This window comes from Bombus pascuorum, chromosome 5 (genome assembly GCF_905332965.1).
Source record: "Bombus pascuorum chromosome 5, iyBomPasc1.1, whole genome shotgun sequence".
NCBI lineage: Eukaryota > Metazoa > Arthropoda > Insecta > Hymenoptera > Apidae > Bombus > Bombus pascuorum.
In genome coordinates, this window is record NC_083492.1 from 16,936,116 (window position 1) to 16,958,045 (window position 21,930).

The following is a 21,930-nucleotide window of genomic DNA, read 5'->3' on the forward strand; positions in this document are numbered from 1 at the left end:
AGAAGGGCGTCTTGAAGCGAAGAAGACGTTACGAAGAAGAGGTGAGAGAAGCTACAGAAACGTAGAGGCACCCAGCCAGTTCGAAGGACACGCGACAATGCCGTCATGATTTCCAAGAGGACTGAATGCCATCCTAATTCTTCGCGGAATAATCGCGAGTGCAAGTTTGTTTGCCTCCGTGTTCACCGGTACTGTGTGTTGCGTAATGGCTTCTGATGGTTGCGGAAAACTCACCACCGGAAACGTCTTTCACTTGGACTTTAACTGAGACGCTTAGTTTTTTAATTTTGTTATTTAAGTAGCAGTGGCAGCGATGAAAAGTCGATAGAAAAGTTTTTCTTTTCGCAATATACTAGCTGCTCATACATATCCAGATATTTTTGTCAATTTGTAGTAACAGTTCATGAATGTTGATAAAATGTATAAATTAATGGGAAGCTAATGGCTGAAAGTAGTACTCATTGTCGCACATGTATTTCAAAAGTGTCAGAAAATAACTCAGTCCCGTGTTATAATATCAAAGAGAGATCTTTTTTAAATACTTGACCTTTAGATATTTCGTAGGACCTATCTTTTTTGTCAACATTATGTGTTTAATATGCGTGTATAAATAATTCTTTTGTAAGTTTTCAAATAGTTCTTTGCTCTTTCTAATGAGCTTATTCGAATTGAAATACTGTATATGCAACGATATAACAACATAATTTTATTCCCATTTTTCTTCCAATAAAATATACACACCTATGAAAGGAACTCGTCGAGAGACTAGTGAACAAATCGGAACCGGAAACGAAGATTCCCGACGTTATTTCAACGAGCGCGTAATTTCTTTGGAATCCGCTTATCCCAGCCTCGCAAAACTATAAACACATGTCGACGTAGAGAGGGTTGGGTGGTCGTGGGGTAGATGCTGGTTAACCAGGCTGAAGTAGGAGGCAGCTGAAAGCTAGAGGCGGATGTCGCACCGGGGCAAAGTTAAATTAAATCACGGGCGAAGGCAGCTAATATTGTAGTTTATCTGGCGGGACATTAGCGCGGTGAAATATGCGCCTCCTTCGCCTGAACTTAAAATCAAGATTCACCGAAGTTCCCAGAGCCTCGTTCTCACTCTCTCAATCTCTCTCTCTCTCTCTCTCTCTTTCTCCTTCTCACTGTGTTTCACTTCTGAAACTCGTTCTCTGTCTTACATGCGGCCACATCCTTCCTGCTAAGTCGCGCATGAAAATACTAATTATTATACCGATTATTAATACGAAAAGTTCCGTGGCGCGCTATGCCCGTGCTGTTAAGCTTCAGCATGGCGTGCAACGACGCCGCCGGAGGCTGAGTTTCTTGAGAGACGCAGGCATCCGGATTACGCTTATGCTCGGCTAAACGAGGAAAACTGGGCCCCCGTCTACACGAACGGCTCCGCGGATCTGCAGAACCGTATATACGCGATAAAACGAAAATTAGAACGCGTTCTTCTTTACGTCAGGCGATTTCGGTTTGCCAGAATTGTTCGAGCGCAGTCTGTCTTGGCGGAGAATTCGATAATATTGTTACAGAATCGGGCTTCGTCTTCATTCGTATTCTTCACGTTATACTATGTTATATATTGCATATATATATGTATATTATGCGTATATTATATATTGCATAAAATGTATCAGAATGTAACTTTGCGAGTGTACTTTATAGATAGATATAATCAAATAAAAAATCTCATATAATCATAAATCGTTTAAAGGTTTATTAAAATGTTGTGTTAAAAATACGAAACACGAAAGAAACAGTAATGAGCGTACAGTTATTATGTTATAAGACAAAAATATGAATAATAATTAAACTTTGGTTTATTGGAAATAACTTTATACAAGTCGATTGTACTCTTGCAAAATTCAATATATAAGTAATCAGTATCAATGTATAAGAATAACGATATAAACATATTTCTTATAATGAGACATTGTACTTTGAAAATATATTCTTAACTACACCAAAAAAAATCCAAATCCTTATCTTGCGTTCATGCCAATGTAGCTTTCTGATTTTGCAATATATCTTCCACGAAATTATCATTCTTCGCAAATTTGGCATAACTGCGGTGAAAAAATATAAAAATTACCAAGGATGAAACACTCGAAACCTCAAAATCCCACGAAATTCAGAAAGTTTCGTGTTCTCGAATACAGGAAGCTCTGATTAAACAAATTGATCTTTTAAAAAAAAAAATCATTAAGATTTTAATTCCTAGCAAAAATATGTATATTCTTTAGAAAAAAAGGAAAGAAATAAGCATTCCTGGTTTCGAGAGTTTCGAGGCTTCACAAAATTTTGAATTCGACCCATTATCACAGATTTAGAAATCAGGTTTCGACCCACTTCTAAAAATTGGCTAAGATGTATGGGTCGGTTTAAGGAAATACTTACATCCTTTTATATTTCTCCTTTTCGGCAGGGGATAAAGAAGGATGAGTAGATTTGATGGAATCGATTAAATGCGTCTGAGAAACCTTAATGTCCTCCGCTTCGATCTTTCCGTCCTAAAGTCAGGGTAAGAAGACAAGGCTATTAATTGGTAGGTTAAGCGAGAAACGACCTGTAAGTCTGCCTATATGCGTTATCGTTTATCAGTAAGACGCGTTCCTCTCGAAACGTGTCGCGCTCAGGAAACTCGCTCGCTAATTAGACGTACAGTTTGGATATTCGTGTTCTTCCGGTAGGTAAGTGCCGGCGTAACTTCGTTTTCTCAGTAGGAAGTTAATTAATGACTCTACCACCTTCAGCGTATTAGACACACAACACTCACACCTCTTACACGTTACACGTGAAACGCGAATATTTACACGTATATCGTTTCACTTTTCATGTTTACTTTACCGCTTATAAGCACGTGGATACTGGTATTTAAGTTAGTATTAACAACGCACGAATACTACTAAAATATATAATAGTATGATACCAAAATATGTATATCATATATGCTGTGGTCCCCTAAATTCGTGATACAATTAAAGTCAGGAAGTTTCTATGATTCAAAATAGAATGAAACTCAAGAATAAGAAAATTACGTCGGAAACTTTATTCACGAGAAAATTTAATACGACATGAGGTATATGTTCTATAAAAGATATAAATTACATTACCTATATGTTGTATAAGTAACTTTTCTGATTGAGGTAGTGGAGAAGAATTGAAGGTCAGGTTAATAATGTAATTTAGAATTAGTGTCCTTTTAGAATTAAATCGACGCAGAATAAGCGTCAATAGCAACGAGTGTATTAATTCGTAAACTAAAGACTACGCTCATAAGTCGCTGTACTTTTAATAAAGTATCGAAGAAAGTGATCTCGTGGTTCAATCGCAAAATCCGAACTCTTGGAAGCAAGGTGGCAACCGAGGGTGTGGGTGATGTCTGCCTTTCGATTTTACAGGACCGCTGCAGGCCCTAAACCGTGTATCATTATAACGCATAAGATAATAACCCCCTCGACGTTCAGTGAGGCGTAGGCCAGGATGAAGTGGAGCGAAATGGGGGATGGCTGGTGCTCTCGGCAGCGTGCGCTAATAAACCTGGTCTACGTTTCCTCAGTTATATCGCACCATACCTACCCACCTAGCCAGCTCGACACTCTATATACATAGGACATAAGCAGAGAGGGGTAGGAGAGGAGTATACACCTAACGATATTATCATCATTACGCACTATCTTACTTCGGAAGCTCCCTACAAATGATTCTCGGCCGGAGTCGCGCTAAAATGCTTTTCATTATTACAGAAGAGAGATACAACGGGCCGTGTAACAAAACGGCGCGATCGTTAGGAACAGAGGAACAATTCTTTGGTCCGTAATATGTACAATTCGTTTTCGTTACTTAAACATTGCCTTATGAACTTACGTTCATGCTAGCGTTTAAGTGGGATTCGTTGATAAAGGGTTCGTTACCTGACATTTTATCATACGTAACGTGGCTAATGTGGTGTACATATATATATATTTTGTACGTAGTCCTAAATCAATTTAGACATACTTACAGGAGCATTCGCAACTGCATCTTCGAAAGCTGATAGTCTGGCCTGTGTTACCACAGCATTTAAATCTGCACCCGTAAATCCTGAAGTAAGTACTGCTAGTTCTTTTAAATCTAACCCCGTCGTATCTATGCTCTGTGTTTTACACAGGGCAATTAAGATTTCCTCCCTATCCACCTATATAATTCAAGAAATAATTTCTTATCAGAGAAACTATTACATAATTTTATTGTACCTATATAGAATCTTTATCTGTATATAAACTTGTATTTCGAGTTATAAGAATATAGAATTTTTATTAGAATTTATTAGAATATATTACTTTTATTTGGAATTATAAGAATAAAATCAAAAGCTACCTACCTCATTCGGAAGTGGACAATATAAAGCTTTATCGAGACGTCCAGGTCTTAACAGTGCTGGATCCAATAAATCTGGTCTTGAAGACGCTGCCACGACTGCAACACCTTCTCTGTCCTCCACCCCATCCATTTGCGTTAAGAATTGGTTTACCACTCTGTCAGTAACGCCAGTACTATCGTGACCTCGTCTGAAATAAGTTCGGTAATAAATGGTGCAGTTTAAAACAGTCCAGGAACGAACATTAGTAAAAAATAAATAAATTTACCTTGGAGCAAGACTGTCAAATTCATCGAAAAATAATACACATGGTTTGGCACGAAGAGCTCTGTAAATTTCACCAACTTTTATCGTTAATCTTGAAACGAGAAATCACGCAATTTGCAGATAAGAGTTTTTCTCATTTTTTTGACATAAAATATTTTTTAACGTTCGAAAATTAAGTGAAAAATGACTGGAAGAATATAACACAGTTAAAAGTTCTTACTTTTCGAATACGTTCCTAACAGACTCCTCGCTAACACCAATATATTTTGATAATAATTCTGGACCCTGCAATACACATTTATATATGTAATAATTAAATTACTAAGTTGAATAAAAGAAAAAATAGAGAAGAAGGTAAAAATGTATTCGTTCATACTTTAACACTGATTAAATTAACACCGCATTCGTTAGCAATCGCTTTGGCGAGCATCGTTTTTCCCGTGCCAGGCATGCCGTACAATAAAACCCCATTTTGCAACTTAATAGGAGCATTCTTGAATATTTCAGGATATTTTAATGGCCACTGCAGAATCTCTACGAGAGATCTTTTCACTTCAGCCAGACCGCCAATATCGGACCAAACGTGGCCCGCCCCTTTGTACAATTGTACATCTTGCAAAGATATCGGTGTGCAATTCTTCAGGGCGACCGCTACATCCTCTTCTGTGACCTCGACTGGAGGCTTGACCGTACCTTTTGTGTAAAAATCAACATTATAAATATTTATCTTATGATCAGAAATGGTACTAGTTATTCGTACTTCGCACAAAACATTAGAAAACTTGTAACTTTATACCTTTTGTGTAAAAATTAACATTATAAATATTTATATTAAAAATTATGCCATAATCTATTCCAATCTTACAGATGAAATTATCTATAATTTTTATTTTCCATATCTATCAATTATTTAAAACCAACTCTATCATCTCATAATAATAAAATAATAATATACAATAGAATGTACAATAGTTGGTCATTATACGAGTACATACTAATTATGTGTTCATTACGACAAAAAAAATTGTTTGATGCTAGATAAATTAATAAATGCTAAAAATGAAAATGATATAATATTTTAATCTAATATTTGTTTTAAACGAAGGTAAATGTAGTACCGTGACGCTTCCAAGCGGCAAATGCAGCTTTCTCAGCCATATCCACGAGATCCTGAACCATCCATCCCTCGGTCTTGTTTCCATAGTAATCCCAATTCACGTCTCCAGGCACGTACAACTTGTCCCCAAGCATTAATTGCAAAATATCGATTCTATCCGCCTAATTAGAGAGTATACGTTATATTCCAAACAGAAACACTGATCACGATCTGAGTTATTTAAACACGATGACTTTCTAATACATAGTTCGATCACCACGTACACGTTCTCCTTCCTCTCTTTCTCAAGTTATAACTCTTAATTTATATAACTTTCATTTTAACTAATTTGGTCCTTAATAGTTGATCTATTTCTAATTAATTTATACGCTTATAAATAAGCGTATTATGAGTTATAAATGTTTAAGATATACATTATGTCTTCTTATACTGCAACCGAACATCTATTTTACAAATAATGTACAATCAAAATAAAATACCTTCTCTAGATTAGGAACTGCTAAAACGGTCCTAAAAAAGTGACAGCCCCTAGCCGGTCTCAGTTTTTGACCTATCGTGTTAACACTCGCACACGTAGCAATTACTGATACTTGACAACTTTCTTGATATTGTGTCACTATATTAATCAACATATCTGTGATCCTGATAACAAGAAATTAGAAAATAAGAATAAATTTTTACAATTTTATTTCAAACTAGACGGAAATACCTGGCAGCGTTTATGGTATCGGGAGTGCTCTCTTCATCATTCATGGACGCACTAGTAATGGACTCTAAATTGTCCAAAAATAATACCGAAGGCTGATAATAAATACATTCAGTTAGTACGGTCATAATCATTTTTTGTAACATTTCAGCCTTCTTTCCTGAAAATTAACAAGTCCCATAGATCGAGAAATTCTTTAAGGAAACAGGGTTATATATAATATTATATGTATAATTATATATATTTTAATACATTATATACATAAACTGAGGATGCAATTTTATATCTTTATGAATATAACCAGAGAAATAACTTTTAAGTAGAGATATATTTCATTGGTTAAATATTTTATTATATGTTTTATTTCTTTATTTCATATATTTTTAATATTATTTTGTTCATTTCTCCACCCTCAAATTTTCCATAAATAACTAAACGATCGCAGCTTACTTATAGATTATCTACCTTTTACAGATCTACAGTCCATCATGCGAGTATGTACAAAATACGGTGGATTCCGTAATTTTTCTACAAGTATCTTGCAGATAGTGGTTTTGCCTGAACCAATCGCTCCAGAGATTAAGATATTTTCAGGTTCGTATTCGAATGGTAGTTGTGTTTTCAAGCCTAGACCAAGATCTAACGCGAGTTCGCATTCTGATAAAATTTTGTTTAAGTATCTAAAACAAACAATATTTGAAGTGGAAGAGAAAGTATCAAACACGATAAAAACAAAACACATGGTGCTATTTAAAAAATTACTCCGATTTCTTTTTAATAAGAAAAATAATACTTCTGAAATTATCTGTTACATCAATAAATTCTTCATTTAATAACAATGAAATTTTACTCGAAACCTTCGTTTTATTGAGTTGCCAAGATTAGCTTAAATATTGTGGTGATGAATACATGAATCATTCTGTATATTTTGAATACTTTTCTAATAATATAAAAAAAAGCTAATAACTTGAATGCATACAGAGAAGAGAAACAATACCTCGTGGATGTGATCCCTAGCGAGGGAGTTTCTTGATCCAAGTGTTCAGATATTCTCAGTTGACTTTTCTCTTCAACATCCGTCACATGCAACCATATGTTTTCTAACTTGTTCTCCGTAATCATGGCAAACTTACATTTCTCCGGTGAGATATTCACTATACAATGACAACCATTATCCATAACGATAGCAGCACGTGTGTTGATTAACAATTCTTTATGAAAGGAATGCGTTTTAACGTAATTCTCAAAATCTCTCATAGACACAGAATTTCTCCATGAGAACAGCTCGATGGAAAATAGTGAAGATGTTTCAAAAGTATCTACCAAACATAAACTTACTTTCGCACCTACTTCTAAGCTCAAACTGCTTCTCAAACTGGTCGAAACGTATACGCTTTTATGACGAAAATTTACGTTAAAATAGTTCCTGTCCAACGTGGAGGATTTCTCTAATAAATCTTCCAATATAAACACTCTCGTTATCAATTCCGTAGAAAGCTTTGGAACCGGGGATTCTTCTTCCTCGAGAAAATTCGTGATTGTCATGTTCACGTATTGCTTGTTCTCTGGAACTTTCTTTATACGACAGATAGCAAAATCGCTTGATTGTGAGAATTCTGGCGCTTGAATTCTTGGAATAAACACGTGATAGGGGCAACGCGCAATCTCGTCGTATTCATTTCCTTCGATTGCATTCACACTGGGCATCGGATAGACGCGGTACACCATCGGTATTTTCCTATCGCGAAAACTGTGCAAAAGTTCGTAATTCTTTGCTGCTCGTTCTTCTTCTGAATTTCGATCGTTTACGCTTGGTAAGAATTTTTTAAGAGCGGAAAGCAAATTGTTCGCTATACTGAACGACTGTTTGGAATTTTCGTCTGACTCGTTCTTTTTTGTACTTGCCACTGTATCAGAAACGTGAACCTCGGAAAATTGCTCGAGTCTTCCGTATTTCATTGCTGGCTCTAGCGATTCTATAAAAAAGAAAGGACTCTGCTGTCTCTAGATATGTATGTATTTCTAGTCGCAAAATAATAGAAGTCATTACATTGGTAAAAACTTATCGACTCTGTAACCTTAACTAACCACAGCCGGTAACTAAGCAAATTTTAATTATTTTTAATGGCCATTCCTATGAACAATAATCATTTTAATTACAATATGAATTCTTGCACTATAACTTCTTTCGCGTTATGGTCATCTGATCTTTGTTTGTTGTAGCGTTCTAATTTTATCGGTAATAAACGATCGTTGTATGGAACATAGGGTATCTCATTATATAGGGAACTTTAATTACTTGCCTACGATTAGCGTAATTGATGTATGTTTCGAAACCCACGCGACAATTGGCTGTCCCACAGCTACCACGTGAATTTGGCTTAGCAGTGTCGATTGCACCCTTTCCATTTGTATTTCCTAAAAGTAATACAATTTTATATCCAGTCGAGTATACGACAATGGTACCTGATTTTTTTATAGGACATACCAAAATTTCCCTATCAGGCGCAGTGAGAGGTGCGACGTTAATTTTTGTTGAAATTGGAACATCCTTCAAGGGGGATACAAATACTTCGTCACCTTCTTCAATGTTCAAACTTCTTGCAAAAATTGTACCAAGGCACAGTGTTCCACTGGGATTCGGCCTTACGTTATAGGAAATGTAATATGTTTCATCCTTATGCATTATTTGAATTACATTCTCCTATAATTTATAATAAAGGATATTGAATTATTAAAAAAAGGAAAAAGACAGGATGATTATATACTAATACAATTGCAGAGCCTATAACAGAAACGTGTCAACAACAAGATACAATTGATATTATAAGAAACGATTTATATCTTGTCGAAGAATAATTCATCTCTATTTAGGTTCCACTGATTTACTTCAACTTTAAATTTTATTCATATATTTTATTAAAAATTAAAATATTTCAACACTTGGAATGGGAATTCTTGAAGCGAAAATATACGTCAGGTCATACATTTGGAATCATATAATTTTGCCTAATACTAAACTGTTGTTCACCTTTTATTATTTTGAAGTTATATATACCCTGTGTAGTAGTAGGGATCAAAATCAGAAGGGAATTATTATTCCTTATTCGACCCAATAACGGCATCAAACAATGTATAAGAATGTCAGATAATAGCTGTGGATAACTTTTTGGAATTAAATTTAGTAAGATAATAACAAATTTAGTGTAATACGACTTAAGCCGTTTAACCAATAGGTATAAAAGTCACAAAAGTAAACAAATGTTAAGAAATATCTGGCGTTGTGCACTTTGAATGTCTGGTTTTCACAATACTGATTTTAGATTACACAGGTATGAAAACCTGCATAACGGCTTACAATAAGAGCGGGTAACGCAAATCGGTCTATTTTATTTTACCAGCCGATCTCTACCATCAGTTAAACATAAATTTATTTAGAAAAGTAATACATTAGCAGCCGAAATGTTATATAATTTTTCAACTTATTGTATACCATTAAAATATCTTCTGACCCGTTTCTATTTTTACGACCCTAACTTTATTAAAACCATGGAATAAAATATTTCATAGCTCTGGTTTAATGTTTATATTAACAAGTTTAAACAAAGATAGGATAACAATGTTTAAGAAAAATATGAGAAAAATAAATGATTCCTAATATAATTTTTATATAGACTTATATTTTTGCTTGCAGAAAACTGCTGGTGTAATTAAATTTTTTGTTAGAAAAATACACAATATTTTTCAGATCCAATAGGTTTTGAAGTGTTAAGAAAAATTCCCTAATTTTGAGAGCTGCTTTCAATCCTTACCTATATATTAGTAAATACAAAAAAATACGTGTCAAATATTTTTCCAAAAACTGTCGGATCTTTAAATTTTAAGGAATTAACCTTTTTAAGTAATTATTTTAGGAAAACTTTTTTGTATATGCACATACATACGTAATTACCAACACTCGATGTTCTCCTTTTATCATATAATGGTAATAGAAACGAACAAAATCGTTTATAACGAAATCAATATAAAAATTTAAATTATTACTTATAATAAAGTGACAATACTTAAAACTATTACGATTAATAAATAATATATAGATCTGTAATCGTCGAAATATCTTCAATGCCAACGAGAGCTTTCTTATCCACTTAACCAAAGAAAAAATTAATCTCGACATCTAGCGAGACGATAGGATATTACCGCCTTCAAAATCGACTCGTTGAGTTCCAATTGGTGTATCAGATATTCTATCTACCATTATATGTGTGATATATGTTTCACAATCTATACGTTTCCTAGTTGATTATAAGAACAAAGCACCAACCTTAGTTTCCAATTTACGTAGCCAGGTGTCCGGCAAATAAGCAAAACAGTTGTTCACTGTTATATACTTAACTACAAAACGTTCACTTTGCATTCTTTTGGTTCATAAAATCAAAGACCAATAAAAACGAAAATCCGGATCACAGCACGTGAAGGTACACACGTATGAAGAGAATATATGATAAATACTCGGTATGTGACAAAACTTTCACAATATCCAAACGAAAATCATGTTTAGTTAGGTTAGCGAACATCAAAGAAACGAAATACTCTTTATAATTACTCAAATAGAATTTATGCATCTACCCGAAGTTTCAAGCATGCTAATGTTTTACTCTAAATCGAACGATTAAATACAGGTCAAAGGTTAATTATTTATTACAAATATTATGTTCAATCTATTCACATGAGACCAAGTATTTGCAGTAAGAATGTATTGTAGTATTCAACGGAACAAACAAGAAGAAGGTAGACATAAATGTTCTGTATATATATATATATTAATGTATATATAATAGACAATTTTTTATACATATTGTTTCGTTTTACATTATAGACAATCATAAATTGAGTATACCAAATTGTTAATCAATTAGTATGTTTTTCTACTTAAAGTTCAGAAATGTGATGCACACATTATATCAAAGATTAATTGAAATTATACTTGTACAATATAAGTCATTGATTATATAAAGTATAAAAAACCGATGTATACGTTTTAAATAAACTGAACAGTATTGAATTGTATATTTTGTCGATAGGTGGCAGTCGGATTAATTTCGTCTCTGATTGGCTTGCGTAAACCGAAGTGGTCCAATAGCAGGAAGAGTTAACAATAACTGTGATAATTTGAACAGCGTCAACTTCAGTTGCTCTCAAGAGATAAATGGACACAGCAATCTGTTAGTAGCATAAGAATTTGATAAATGAGAAACATTATTAAACTAGAACGTACTAAATCATAATTCATACTTCCAAGTAAGTCGGAATAATTTATATATTGTCAGAAAATAACCTTTTAAGTGAATAGTCAATTTTCCTCCTGTATACAAATTACTAGTTTTGGGCCGTTTTTGCGATCGCTTGTCTTTATAGCAGTCATGATGAATTTATTAAACTTATTTTCATTCTTCTTTGATATTACTTTTAAAGATTGCGTATTGTAGTTTTGAAATGATAAAACTTGTGCTTTCGTATCTCATTTAACGACGTATTGGTGTATATTCCCGCGCTTTTCTCTCGTCCTGAATAGACCGTTTCATGAATTAAGTCAACAATCAAAGTACGGGTACAAGAAATGTGGAAAACTCTCCCGATTTATAACAGAAAGTGATTCCAATTTTTTAATAAATTGGTTAGATATTGATGAAAGTGCTATGAAATTGTGCCAATGAACAAATAAACGATCGAATTTATTGATCATCGAGCTTTGCTTTCTTCGTAATTTAGACCACGTATATTTAACATATTGCTATTGAAAGTCTCATATTGCGTTAAAAAATATTGCTGTAATATTTATTTATATTTAGATATTTTTAAATAAAAACTTTAATTTAAAACTTTAAGTTAAAATCTTTTATTTAATAATGGATTTAAATAGTCGTTGGTTGTATTTTTACTACTGTAAAATTATACATTAAATCTAATATATTAATACTTGGTTCCTATATAGGGGAAAATCTGAATTTTAATCTTAAGTAATTATAAGGATGGCTCCATCAAAAATTTTAAATATACAAAATAAACAAAGTGGTACTAATGTGACAAATACAAGAAAAAGAATAGCCACGAGAAGTCAAAATTCTGCACTAAACAATGTTTTAGTTAAGCCACCTGTTCTTGGTAAAGATCCCCGTGTCAAAAGAAAAGCAGAAGCATCCCCACCAAAAGAAAAGACAACAAAGAGATCTGCACTGGGAAATATTACTAATGTATGTTATTTAATCTTTCATTTTTCTTCTTTTATATTTTGTTGATAAAAGTCCCACGAAATATAATAATAGAACATATAAAATTACAGGCAATTGGGAAAACATTGGGGACACATCAAACACAAGAACCAAAGAAAACATTAAAAAAGACAGCTGTTACTCAAGTAAAACCCTTCACACAGACAAGTTCTATTAGAACGCTTGAAAAAGTTGTGACTAAGCCAGAGGTAATACCTCAAAAACCAAAGCCAGTGCCACGTGTGAAACCAGTAAAAAAGGATGATGGAAAAGTTGAAATACCTAGTAAAATTGTAAAGGTTAGACGTAGTTTAGATTTAGAAAAATCAGAGGACAGTTCTTTGTATGTAAGTGCATTAGAAGATATTGGAGATGACAGTACAAAGAAATCCAGAAAAAGCAATGTACAGGTAAGCAATTTTTATTATATATCTTTACCTATATCGTGTACTTTTATGTGACTTTTAAGTGTTCAAATAAATATTTAAAAACAGTCTGAAGAAACCGAGAAAATAGATGAAAAAGATGAACCAAGTGAGCCCCAAGTACCTGCAAAAGTTGAAGAAAAATTAGTAACGAATCAATTGGATGCTGTTCCTGAAAGAACATTACCTGAAGGTGTTCAGTGGGATTTTGATGTAGAAAACTGGTTGGATCCATTTCAAGTTTCTCACTATGCTATGGATATTTTCAATTATTTAAAAGAAAGGGAACATCTATTTTCAATTGGAGATTATATGGAAAAACAAGTATGCCTCTCACGATGGATGAGAGCTTTATTAGTTGACTGGATGGTAGAAGTTCAAGAATCCTTTGAACTCAATCATGAAACTCTATATCTGGCTGTGAAACTAGTTGATCTCTACTTGACAAAAGTAATTGTTGGAAAAGAAACATTACAATTATTGGGAGCAGCGAGTCTTTTCATAGCAAGTAAATATGATGTTAGTATTGAAATTAATTGTATTATTTTTATTTAAGCCTTTGCGGACTACCGCCGCATATATGCGTTCTGCATAAACCATCAATTTGGCCGAGGAACTCACATATTCATTTGACGAAAACAACTAATAAAGCCGAAAAACTCATATCTGTGTCCTACATAAATGCGTCCCTATGGTCGAGCAACTCGTGTATCTCATATATGCGTATATATAAGAAACTCATATATGTGTCATTTTAATTATCCTATGAAGAATCTATGCATGTACATATGTCTAGAATTTGACATTTTGGAGTGCTATAAACGAAAATCGCGTCTAAGCAGAAATGTGCGTTAGCAATTTTAAATGAGTATCGCGGCAGCAGCTCGGCCTCATGGTACGGTTGACTTCGAACCGTCCCGTCCGCAAAGGGTTAATTTCTAAACAAATTTAGCATGTCTCGTTATTGTTCAATTGTATAATTTTAAAGGAAAGAATACCTCCAATGGTAGAAGATTTTTTGTATATATGTGACGGTGCTTACACACAAAGAGAATTAATTAGAATGGAAATGAGCATATTGAAAGTAGTCGATTTTGATCTTGGTATACCACTTTCTTATCGATTTCTTCGACGATATGCTAGGGTGAGTTACGTTAATAACGCTTTTTTGTATCATAATGTAACAAATTATAATTATGTCGTTTTCGAACAGTGTGCAAAAGTGTCGATGCCGACATTAACTTTAGCTCGATATATTCTTGAATACTCATTAATGGATTATTCGACAATAATGTTCAGCGATAGTAAAATGGCTGCATCTGCACTTCTCCTAGCATTACAAATGAAAGATTTAGGAGGATGGACTCCTACTCTAAAATATTATAGCGGTTATAGTGTTGATGACATACGAGACATCGTAGATATTATGAACCAAGGGTTACATCGGAAACTTAAAGAAGATGGACTACATCGGAAACATAAAGAAACTCTCACCACTATACGCAACAAGTACAGTCATAAGTAAGTATATCAATATGCTTCATATATATCTCTAATATATAATTAGAAAAACTAAATGGAGATTAAAGGTAATAATGAAATTTACAAATAATTTTTATTTTAGGATATTTTTTGAAGTAGCAACGCTGCCATTAAAAGATACTTTAAATATATAATTAGTTTAAGTAAAGATGTGTAGTTGCCAATAATATATAGGATTGCCTAATTATTGCTAGGTAATCTGTAATGACATTTATAAAAAATTGAGATAGTCACTGAGCATTAACTTATAAATCAAAATGATTGTTAATTTATGTAATAATGAAATTCCAACAAGAAAATTTTCAAGTTATCTATGCGCCATAAAAAAATCAAATAAATTATGCTCAGTATAAATTTAGTATGTCCAAAAGGATCGACAAATACACGGTTTCTCTTCTTCTTTATATTTTTTCTTTTTTTTTTTTATTATTATTAGTATTTATACAATATTAGTAATCGCTATCTACAATCTCAGTATTTGTAAGTTAATTTTTTCTTTTTTTTTTCTTTTTTTTTTTTTTTTTTTTTTTTTGTTGAGAAATTTATTTTAGCGCCACGCTTTTATATTTCATAAAAATTCTGATAAAAATTAATATTTTTAAATCCGTTTTTTAGCATGTAAAGATTGAAATGAATCTTTTACTCCTTTTTTTTTATTTATATATAATGCTATTATATGATGTCTTACTGAAGATTCGGTTGGTACACATATGCAGATATCAGTAAATAGAAAATTAAGTGGTACTCGTATTTTATAGAGAGTGGCGTATTGTTATGCATTGTTGTTGCACTTTATAGACTGATAATAAATTGTATGCTCCTAAGGGTAGTTACATGAAATACCAACGAATATATGTTTTTACGCATTACACTCATTAAAAGAAAGAGATTATTTCCTCTTTCATAAAGAAATTTAGGAATTTAAAAAATTTAGATGTTTTCGATTGATACATTGCACGAAATTAATAAATTTCAATATATATATATATATAAATATGTAATTTATAGAGGAAATAATTTCTCATTATTTGCTATTATACATAAAATTGTATTCTTCACTACTTTAATTAATTGCATACATATTATAAGTGTAACAAAGAGGTCTATTTTTCGGATTTTACTCATAGTCACTAGTTGTGTCTGTAAGGCATGTTCTTTACAAAATACCACCTGTGATATATATGTATTCAAAACTTTGGTACAGTCAAATTCATCACAATCTTCTCATAAACAATATTTATGCAAGGCATGTGCCTATCAATTAGAACATGTTGGATCAGGAGGGTAGTTGTACATAGTAAACACAATTAACGACGTGTACATATTTTTAACAATTATTAAATCAAATTTAGAGTGATTTTTTTATAATAAAAATTTATCATATAGAAATACAACATAGTAAGACTTATTGACATTACGTGGTGTACATAATATATTTTTGTACCAGCAGTGAATGTATTACCTATTATTTTATAAGGTGTGTGTATGTGAACCATTGTAAACGAGATGTAATTTAATAAAAAATAATGATTTTTCATTTTTCGTACATATTATTCTTGTATACAATCTTCCAATACAATTTATTAAGCCAATGAAATATACAGAATAGACGGACATTAAATGAGACTCCGTGTCTCATAACCTGATCTATATTTTATTTATAATTTCGTACGTATAAAGCTTTATTTAGGTTTAATTCAAACCAGTACTATATACTGAATCGATAACGTCACATATGGTACGAAAGTGGTAGGGGAATGTCAGATAATCCCCAAAACGTAGGAAACGTAGAGCATTGCATATCACGTCTATTCTGTACCTTGTTTGTAATACATATATTATAAATACTTCCGGAAAATAAAACAACCTATTAGATTTTAATATTTTATTATAAACTTCGACCATATTAACAACTTTTATAAATAAACAATGCATACTTTCAATCATGATAGGAACCAGGTACAGCATTTATGACTATTATATTTTTTCAGTATAAAGATAATATTTTTATAAACCATTGTACTAAAAATATTATTGCCACTTTATAATCAATATTTATAACATGTAATAATTTATTTTTATTTTATTTTTAATCATATTAAACGTCTATCAAATTAATTCATAGTTAAAAAAATAAAAGCAAGATATAAATACATATTTAGAATAATACATTTTGCAAATACGTAATATTTACACTACTTTTTGTCACATTGAAATAATTTATATTATTTAAGTCGAAAACTTATAAATAAATTATATATATAGTTATCTTCGTGTTGACTGGTAACAGTATACATACTACAGCATGAGTAATTATGTAATATAAAAAAAATAAATAGAAAAAATACTTCAAGAATAAAGTTACAATTACTTTAAATATCACATTTTCTCAGTCTTTACTACATTTGTAATGTACACATAATTATATTAAGTAAATTTTTTTATAAAATGCTATACTTTAGGCGTTTCAAGCAATAGAATGTTTCAATTCGTGAAATTTGCAAATATATTAAATTTTTTAAATTAAAATATAACTTTTACATTTTAACACATCTATGTAACTAATAATATAATGGAGATTTTTGGTAGTTTGAATTTACTTGTTGCTACTTGACAATTTCAATTTTGTATTAAATATGATAGATAGAAACCAAAGCACAATTTAGGAATATCTTTTTTTTTTACAAATAATAATTTAAATGAAATTTATAAATTACTAATTCGATACTTATAGCTAAAGATATAACACAAGATAATCTTACCGTATGTCAAAATTGTTCTCTAGATATTCGTCTATCATGTAAACGAATGCAGCGTGGACAATCTACTTTATTAAAATTCTGCTTGCATTCATTATGAAAACATGCACCACATATTTCACATCTACTAACTTTTGTGAATTCCCACGGAAATATGACATCTTTGGAACGACATAGCTCACATACAAATCCCCTAGCTTGGCATAGCTAAAAACAAAATTAGATCTTATTAAAAGTACAAATATATAACATACATAACACGGCTTTCATTAAAAATATAAATATTTACTATAAAAAATACTACCTCACAGCCCATAATATGCATATTACACATTTCAACTAATTCTTGCAATCTCATTGGTAAGATACCATATTTAACATGCATCAGATCTTGAATGGAATATACATGGGGTTCACTTATTATATAATTTGGTTCCTTCTTCAGTACATCTTGAACACTAAAGGAAGTAACACAAATTTCAGAATATTATCTTTTCTCACAATAAAAAAGAAAAAATATTTGAAATGCATACCTTGTCGCAAATCGACATGTAAATAGAAAATCTTTAAAGAAAAATAATTGTAAACGTAATAATCTTGTTCTGGCTAATTGTTTTATTCGTCTATATAATGATGGATTTAAGTCATTTATTTGAAATAATGGATCTGATGTCATTTGATCCAACAGTCTATATGAAAAGTTTGATACAGAATATCTAAATGGACAAATAAATGAATATATAGTATCATTTTATAAATTATAAATGTATGTTGTCTTATTAATTGTTATACCTGTTAAAATCCCACTTAGTTAAAATTTTTCCTGGTATTAATGCTACCTGATTAGTATGGCATCCAGTACAGAAGTATCTACCTAAATACTCACAGTAACGAAATTTATTTGCATATTTTATTGCAACCTTCATTCCACATCCTGCGCACCTGTAATTCTGTTTGGCTATAAGAGTCCGTCGCCTATGCATAAAAAATATCATGTTTAACTGAATAATGAAATTATATATATATGTATCTCCTAAATTCATAAACATACACTGGTGGGGGATGTGATGTAAAAATAATTTGAGGTCTTGGTGGAGCCCATTCTGTTGTTCCACGCAGAGGAATTGACTGTGGATTTTCTGCATCATCTGGATTTATTGGCCAACTTTTTGGTAATGGTAACAATCTTTGTGGTACATCCTTTTCAGAGACCAGCCATTGTAATTCACTCGCTCTCGGTAATTGTTTCTCACTAAATTTACTAAGAAGTGACAAAGCTACCCCTTCCGCGGACATACTACTCTCTGTTAAAGTTGATTCTGTTCCATGTGCAGGGGATGATTGATACAAATCTGCATCTGAATATAAAGATGCCATGGATATGGAAATTCCAGCATTTTTAAGTTTTACTGCATTTCGCTCGTCATCCACTTCTAAGTCTTCTATGTCATCTGTAGATATATTTTCTGAGGGAGTATCAGACGAAGTTGATAATGGACTAACACTTTGATCAGTGGTTGTAGTATCAGTTTTGCCATCACTCAGTAGTTCGCGATTCCACGTCCTTCCTTTGTACCGCTCTTCCTGTCGCTGACGCCGTCTTAATCGTATCCTTTGTTTTAAGCTATTTATTTCTTCGTCGCTTTCTTCAGTTGCTTCTTCCATAAGACGCCATTGCCTGTTACATTTTACTTGTTCTATGGCAGCTATCATTGCTTCGGAAACACTGAAATGTGCGTTTTCTCTATCCAATTCAGCATTTGCTCTAGAAAATTGTGCAGAAGCTAAAAAATTTGTCAAACTTTGACCTTCCGTTGGACGCGGAAAATATCCTATTGCCATAGGTTGGACACTGCTTCCTCCATCTTCCATGAAACTCTTCTTTGCTGTTCTTATATCTTTTTGCCCCTCAATTTCTAAATTCCATGGACTAGTGAATTCAGGCGCTGAACCTGATAAAAGAGAAGTTTTTCTTCTTGGCGTTTGAGAAATTCTAATTTCTGCAGAATTTGTGTTATATGCATTTGGATTTGCTTCATTTGGTATAAAAGAAGGAATCCGGTATTCTTCTACTGCATTTATTGATCTATCCTCAGAATTTAACACATCAGAATCTTCGCTAGATTTCTTCATACTTTGATTCTGTTTCACTTTAGTTTTGTTTTGTACTTTCCTTACAAGAGTCCTTGGCTTTACAAGTTGTTTATTATCCACATTTGATGTTGAATGTTTTAATTCGGCATAATTTACATTAATTATTTTTGATAATTCAACAGAAGATGTTTGAGGATCATTACTTTTATGTGAGCTACTCTTTGCAACACATAATGAAGATGCAGAAACACTTTTTTCTACAGATGTACAATTTTTAGTTAGTGCTGAAAGACTACTCCAACTTTTCAAAGGTATATCATTAATTTCTTTAGAATCTAATGATTTATCTTCATATTTTTCATTAGATTTAACATCATCATGTTGCATAATTTTGTTGTCTGAAGCTATTTTTAATGATTCTAATTGACATTTCTCAATATGTATTGCTTTATCTCTTGCAACACTAAAATTTATTGTTGAGAAATTAATTGGATATGAAGAAGATCGACGATGTCTCTTTGGACTTGTTTTAGGAGAAATCCAACAAGGTAAAAACTAAAAACGAAAATACTAAGTGAACGATTAGATTAAAATGTGTATAAATCATACAAATACAACGATATATACATTACAATAAATAAAATTGTTTTTGGACAACTTACCAAGGATGGATCAATTTCTGTAAGCAATGTAGGTTGGTTTCTTTCAACTGCTCTTAAACATAAGAGTGTGGCTTCAGCTAAGTTTTCTTGACACAAAAATGCCCATGGCTCAAAACAAGAAAGTAAATGTTCCTTATCAGACAAAAGCCATGGAAGCTTATGTGACAAAGAATGACTTTCCAAACTATGTCATAATAATTATTAAATTATGTTATGTAAATATAAGTATCTGATTTTATATATATATGTTACTAAACTAATTGAGTTTGTTATTAAACATTAATAGATTAAATCAACATGTTCCTTTTGGTAATTACCTCTTGTACAGCCATAACATATCTTTGTGTGAGACAATTCGAGTTGGTAAATTTGAAAGATAATCTTCTGTTTCAGGAACAACAGGTGACAATGCTACAGAAGGCTGTAGCCAATTTAATCCTTGAATAAAGATCCAACAATCTGGTTCTCCCTTGTAATAAATTTTATTAAATTCTTTTCAACATTAAGTTTACATTAAATATTTTTCTATGTAAAGTATTTTTCTATGTATAATATAAAAATATATTGACCATAAGTAAAAACAGTAAAATTATTCTAAATATAAAAAAAGATAATGACATCTTCAATGAAAGAACCAATGTCACTGTCAATGTAAACAAACAATTATAACAGAGTACAATTTCATATTACATTGCAGTCCAAAAATTCAATTGTATTAAACAATAACGAGGCAGAAATAAAATATGGTCAAGTATAATTACAAATACAAGTAAATTATATCATATTAATAACTATGCGTGTCAAGCAAAAACAAGTTAAAGGATTTAATCTTACATTTCGATTAAATATTCGACAGCCATGTTTGAATATCCTTTCCATTACATTGTGAAGACGATTTAAACCACCGTAAACATCCCATACGTTTAAAACACCATCGACCAATAAACCTTCTACCGTAGATCGAAGGTTTTGCAAAAGTTGCCATTGCTCTTTGATGTGGGCGTCTCCGCACATAGTGATGATCAGGAATCATTCACTTTCTATTTTAATATATTCTTTAATTATTTTTCGTTGTGTCATCAAATATTTCAGAAAAGTTAACGATCGTTACATATTATATAAACATTATGTATAATTATTGAAAAACGTTACTTATGCTTTCCTGGATATTTATTAAATTTTCTATTACCTTCAAAAAAACTTCATTTTAAATGTTACATCATTACGATCAATTTTACTATAATACTTATATGCTATCTTTTAACGCAAACAGAATCACATAATTTCATTCTTTTACATGACCTGTTAATAAACCGTAAAAGATTTAGAAACCATTAGAAAAGTACATACTGATGGACATACTTTAATAGTTACACAAATGACATTGATATTAGGTTAGAAATTAGCGTACGCGTTGAAGTACGTAAACCCTTAAATCTAAATTGCTAGAAACATCCAGTGCAGTGGCGGCTCCCAACGGTGATTCATAAAAACTATCAAGTTTATGGTAAAGTCAATCGACAAAAAAAAATTATACCCGTGTGTGGTTGTACGGTAACATATGTACATTTGTTAATTAACCAATCCAATATTTTCAGATGATATAATAGAAATTCTTTAATTTAAATAAAAATAAAACTTTTACATTCGCAATCATATATCATATCTATTTTTAAATATGAAATTTTTAACTACTATATTGTCAAAAAGG

At 31.8% G+C, this 21,930-nt stretch overlaps 3 protein-coding genes across 4 annotated transcripts; 1 reads left to right on the forward strand and 2 right to left on the reverse strand.

Moving 5' to 3' along the window:
- Positions 1-1,817: 1,817 nt before the first annotated feature.
- Positions 1,818-10,903, reverse strand: LOC132906919 (peroxisomal ATPase PEX1). Its single transcript, XM_060959554.1, has 15 exons — positions 10,790-10,903; positions 8,954-9,169; positions 8,769-8,883; positions 7,463-8,441; positions 6,931-7,145; positions 6,469-6,625; positions 6,239-6,401; positions 5,761-5,920; positions 5,019-5,335; positions 4,863-4,927; positions 4,644-4,703; positions 4,379-4,565; positions 4,019-4,192; positions 2,413-2,525; positions 1,818-2,081 (listed from the first exon to the last, which is right to left on the reverse strand). Exons 1-15 carry the CDS (start codon positions 10,880-10,882, stop codon positions 2,009-2,011), a joined length of 3,087 nt encoding a protein of 1,028 aa, XP_060815537.1. The 5' UTR covers positions 10,883-10,903; the 3' UTR covers positions 1,818-2,008.
- On the forward strand, positions 10,856-16,241 carry LOC132906941 (G2/mitotic-specific cyclin-B3). The gene is made up of 8 exons (XM_060959614.1): positions 10,856-10,980; positions 11,550-11,766; positions 12,461-12,719; positions 12,809-13,147; positions 13,232-13,681; positions 14,151-14,306; positions 14,376-14,683; positions 14,787-16,241. The coding sequence occupies exons 3-8, from the start codon at positions 12,498-12,500 to the stop codon at positions 14,836-14,838; spliced, it is 1,527 nt and encodes a 508-aa protein (XP_060815597.1). The 5' UTR covers positions 10,856-10,980; positions 11,550-11,766; positions 12,461-12,497; the 3' UTR covers positions 14,839-16,241.
- Positions 16,242-16,574: 333 nt separating this feature from the next.
- On the reverse strand, positions 16,575-21,806 carry LOC132906924 (run domain Beclin-1-interacting and cysteine-rich domain-containing protein). Of its 2 annotated transcripts, none has more exons than XM_060959572.1 (8): positions 21,054-21,806; positions 20,537-20,688; positions 20,220-20,403; positions 18,515-20,112; positions 18,256-18,438; positions 17,997-18,179; positions 17,768-17,921; positions 16,575-17,670 (listed from the first exon to the last, which is right to left on the reverse strand). In XM_060959572.1, exons 1-8 carry the CDS (start codon positions 21,231-21,233, stop codon positions 17,473-17,475), a joined length of 2,832 nt encoding a protein of 943 aa, XP_060815555.1. In that variant the 5' UTR covers positions 21,234-21,806; the 3' UTR covers positions 16,575-17,472. The 2 variants fall into 2 exon arrangements, with proteins under 2 accessions (XP_060815555.1, XP_060815556.1); XM_060959573.1 differs by having other exon boundaries at positions 17,504-17,688.
- Between the last annotated feature and the right edge of the window lie 124 nt (positions 21,807-21,930).

Bases quoted from the DNA above. Each gene is read 5' to 3' on its own strand.
- LOC132906924 (XM_060959572.1), bottom strand. From the start codon at position 21,233: ATGTGCGGAGACGCCCACATCAAAGAGCAATGGCAACTTTTGCAAAAC. The intron at 20,689-21,053 runs GTAAGATTAAAT...ATTTATTACAAG, and splicing joins GTCGAATATTTAATCGAAAT to GGAGAACCAGATTGTTGGAT. The intron at 18,439-18,514 runs GTATGTTTATGA...TTTTATGCATAG, and splicing joins ACATCACATCCCCCACCAGT to GCGACGGACTCTTATAGCCA.
- LOC132906919 (XM_060959554.1), bottom strand. From the start codon at position 10,882: ATGCAAAGTGAACGTTTTGTAGTTAAGTATATAACAGTGAACAACTGT. The intron at 4,928-5,018 runs GTATGAACGAAT...TGTGTATTGCAG, and splicing joins TTAATTTAATCAGTGTTAAA to GGTCCAGAATTATTATCAAA. The intron at 4,193-4,378 runs GTAGGTAGCTTT...TGAATTATATAG, and splicing joins ATTGTCCACTTCCGAATGAG to GTGGATAGGGAGGAAATCTT.
- LOC132906941 (XM_060959614.1), top strand. From the start codon at position 12,498: ATGGCTCCATCAAAAATTTTAAATATACAAAATAAACAAAGTGGTACT. The intron at 13,148-13,231 runs GTAAGCAATTTT...ATTTAAAAACAG, and splicing joins CCAGAAAAAGCAATGTACAG to TCTGAAGAAACCGAGAAAAT. The intron at 14,684-14,786 runs GTAAGTATATCA...TTTTTATTTTAG, and splicing joins CGCAACAAGTACAGTCATAA to GATATTTTTTGAAGTAGCAA.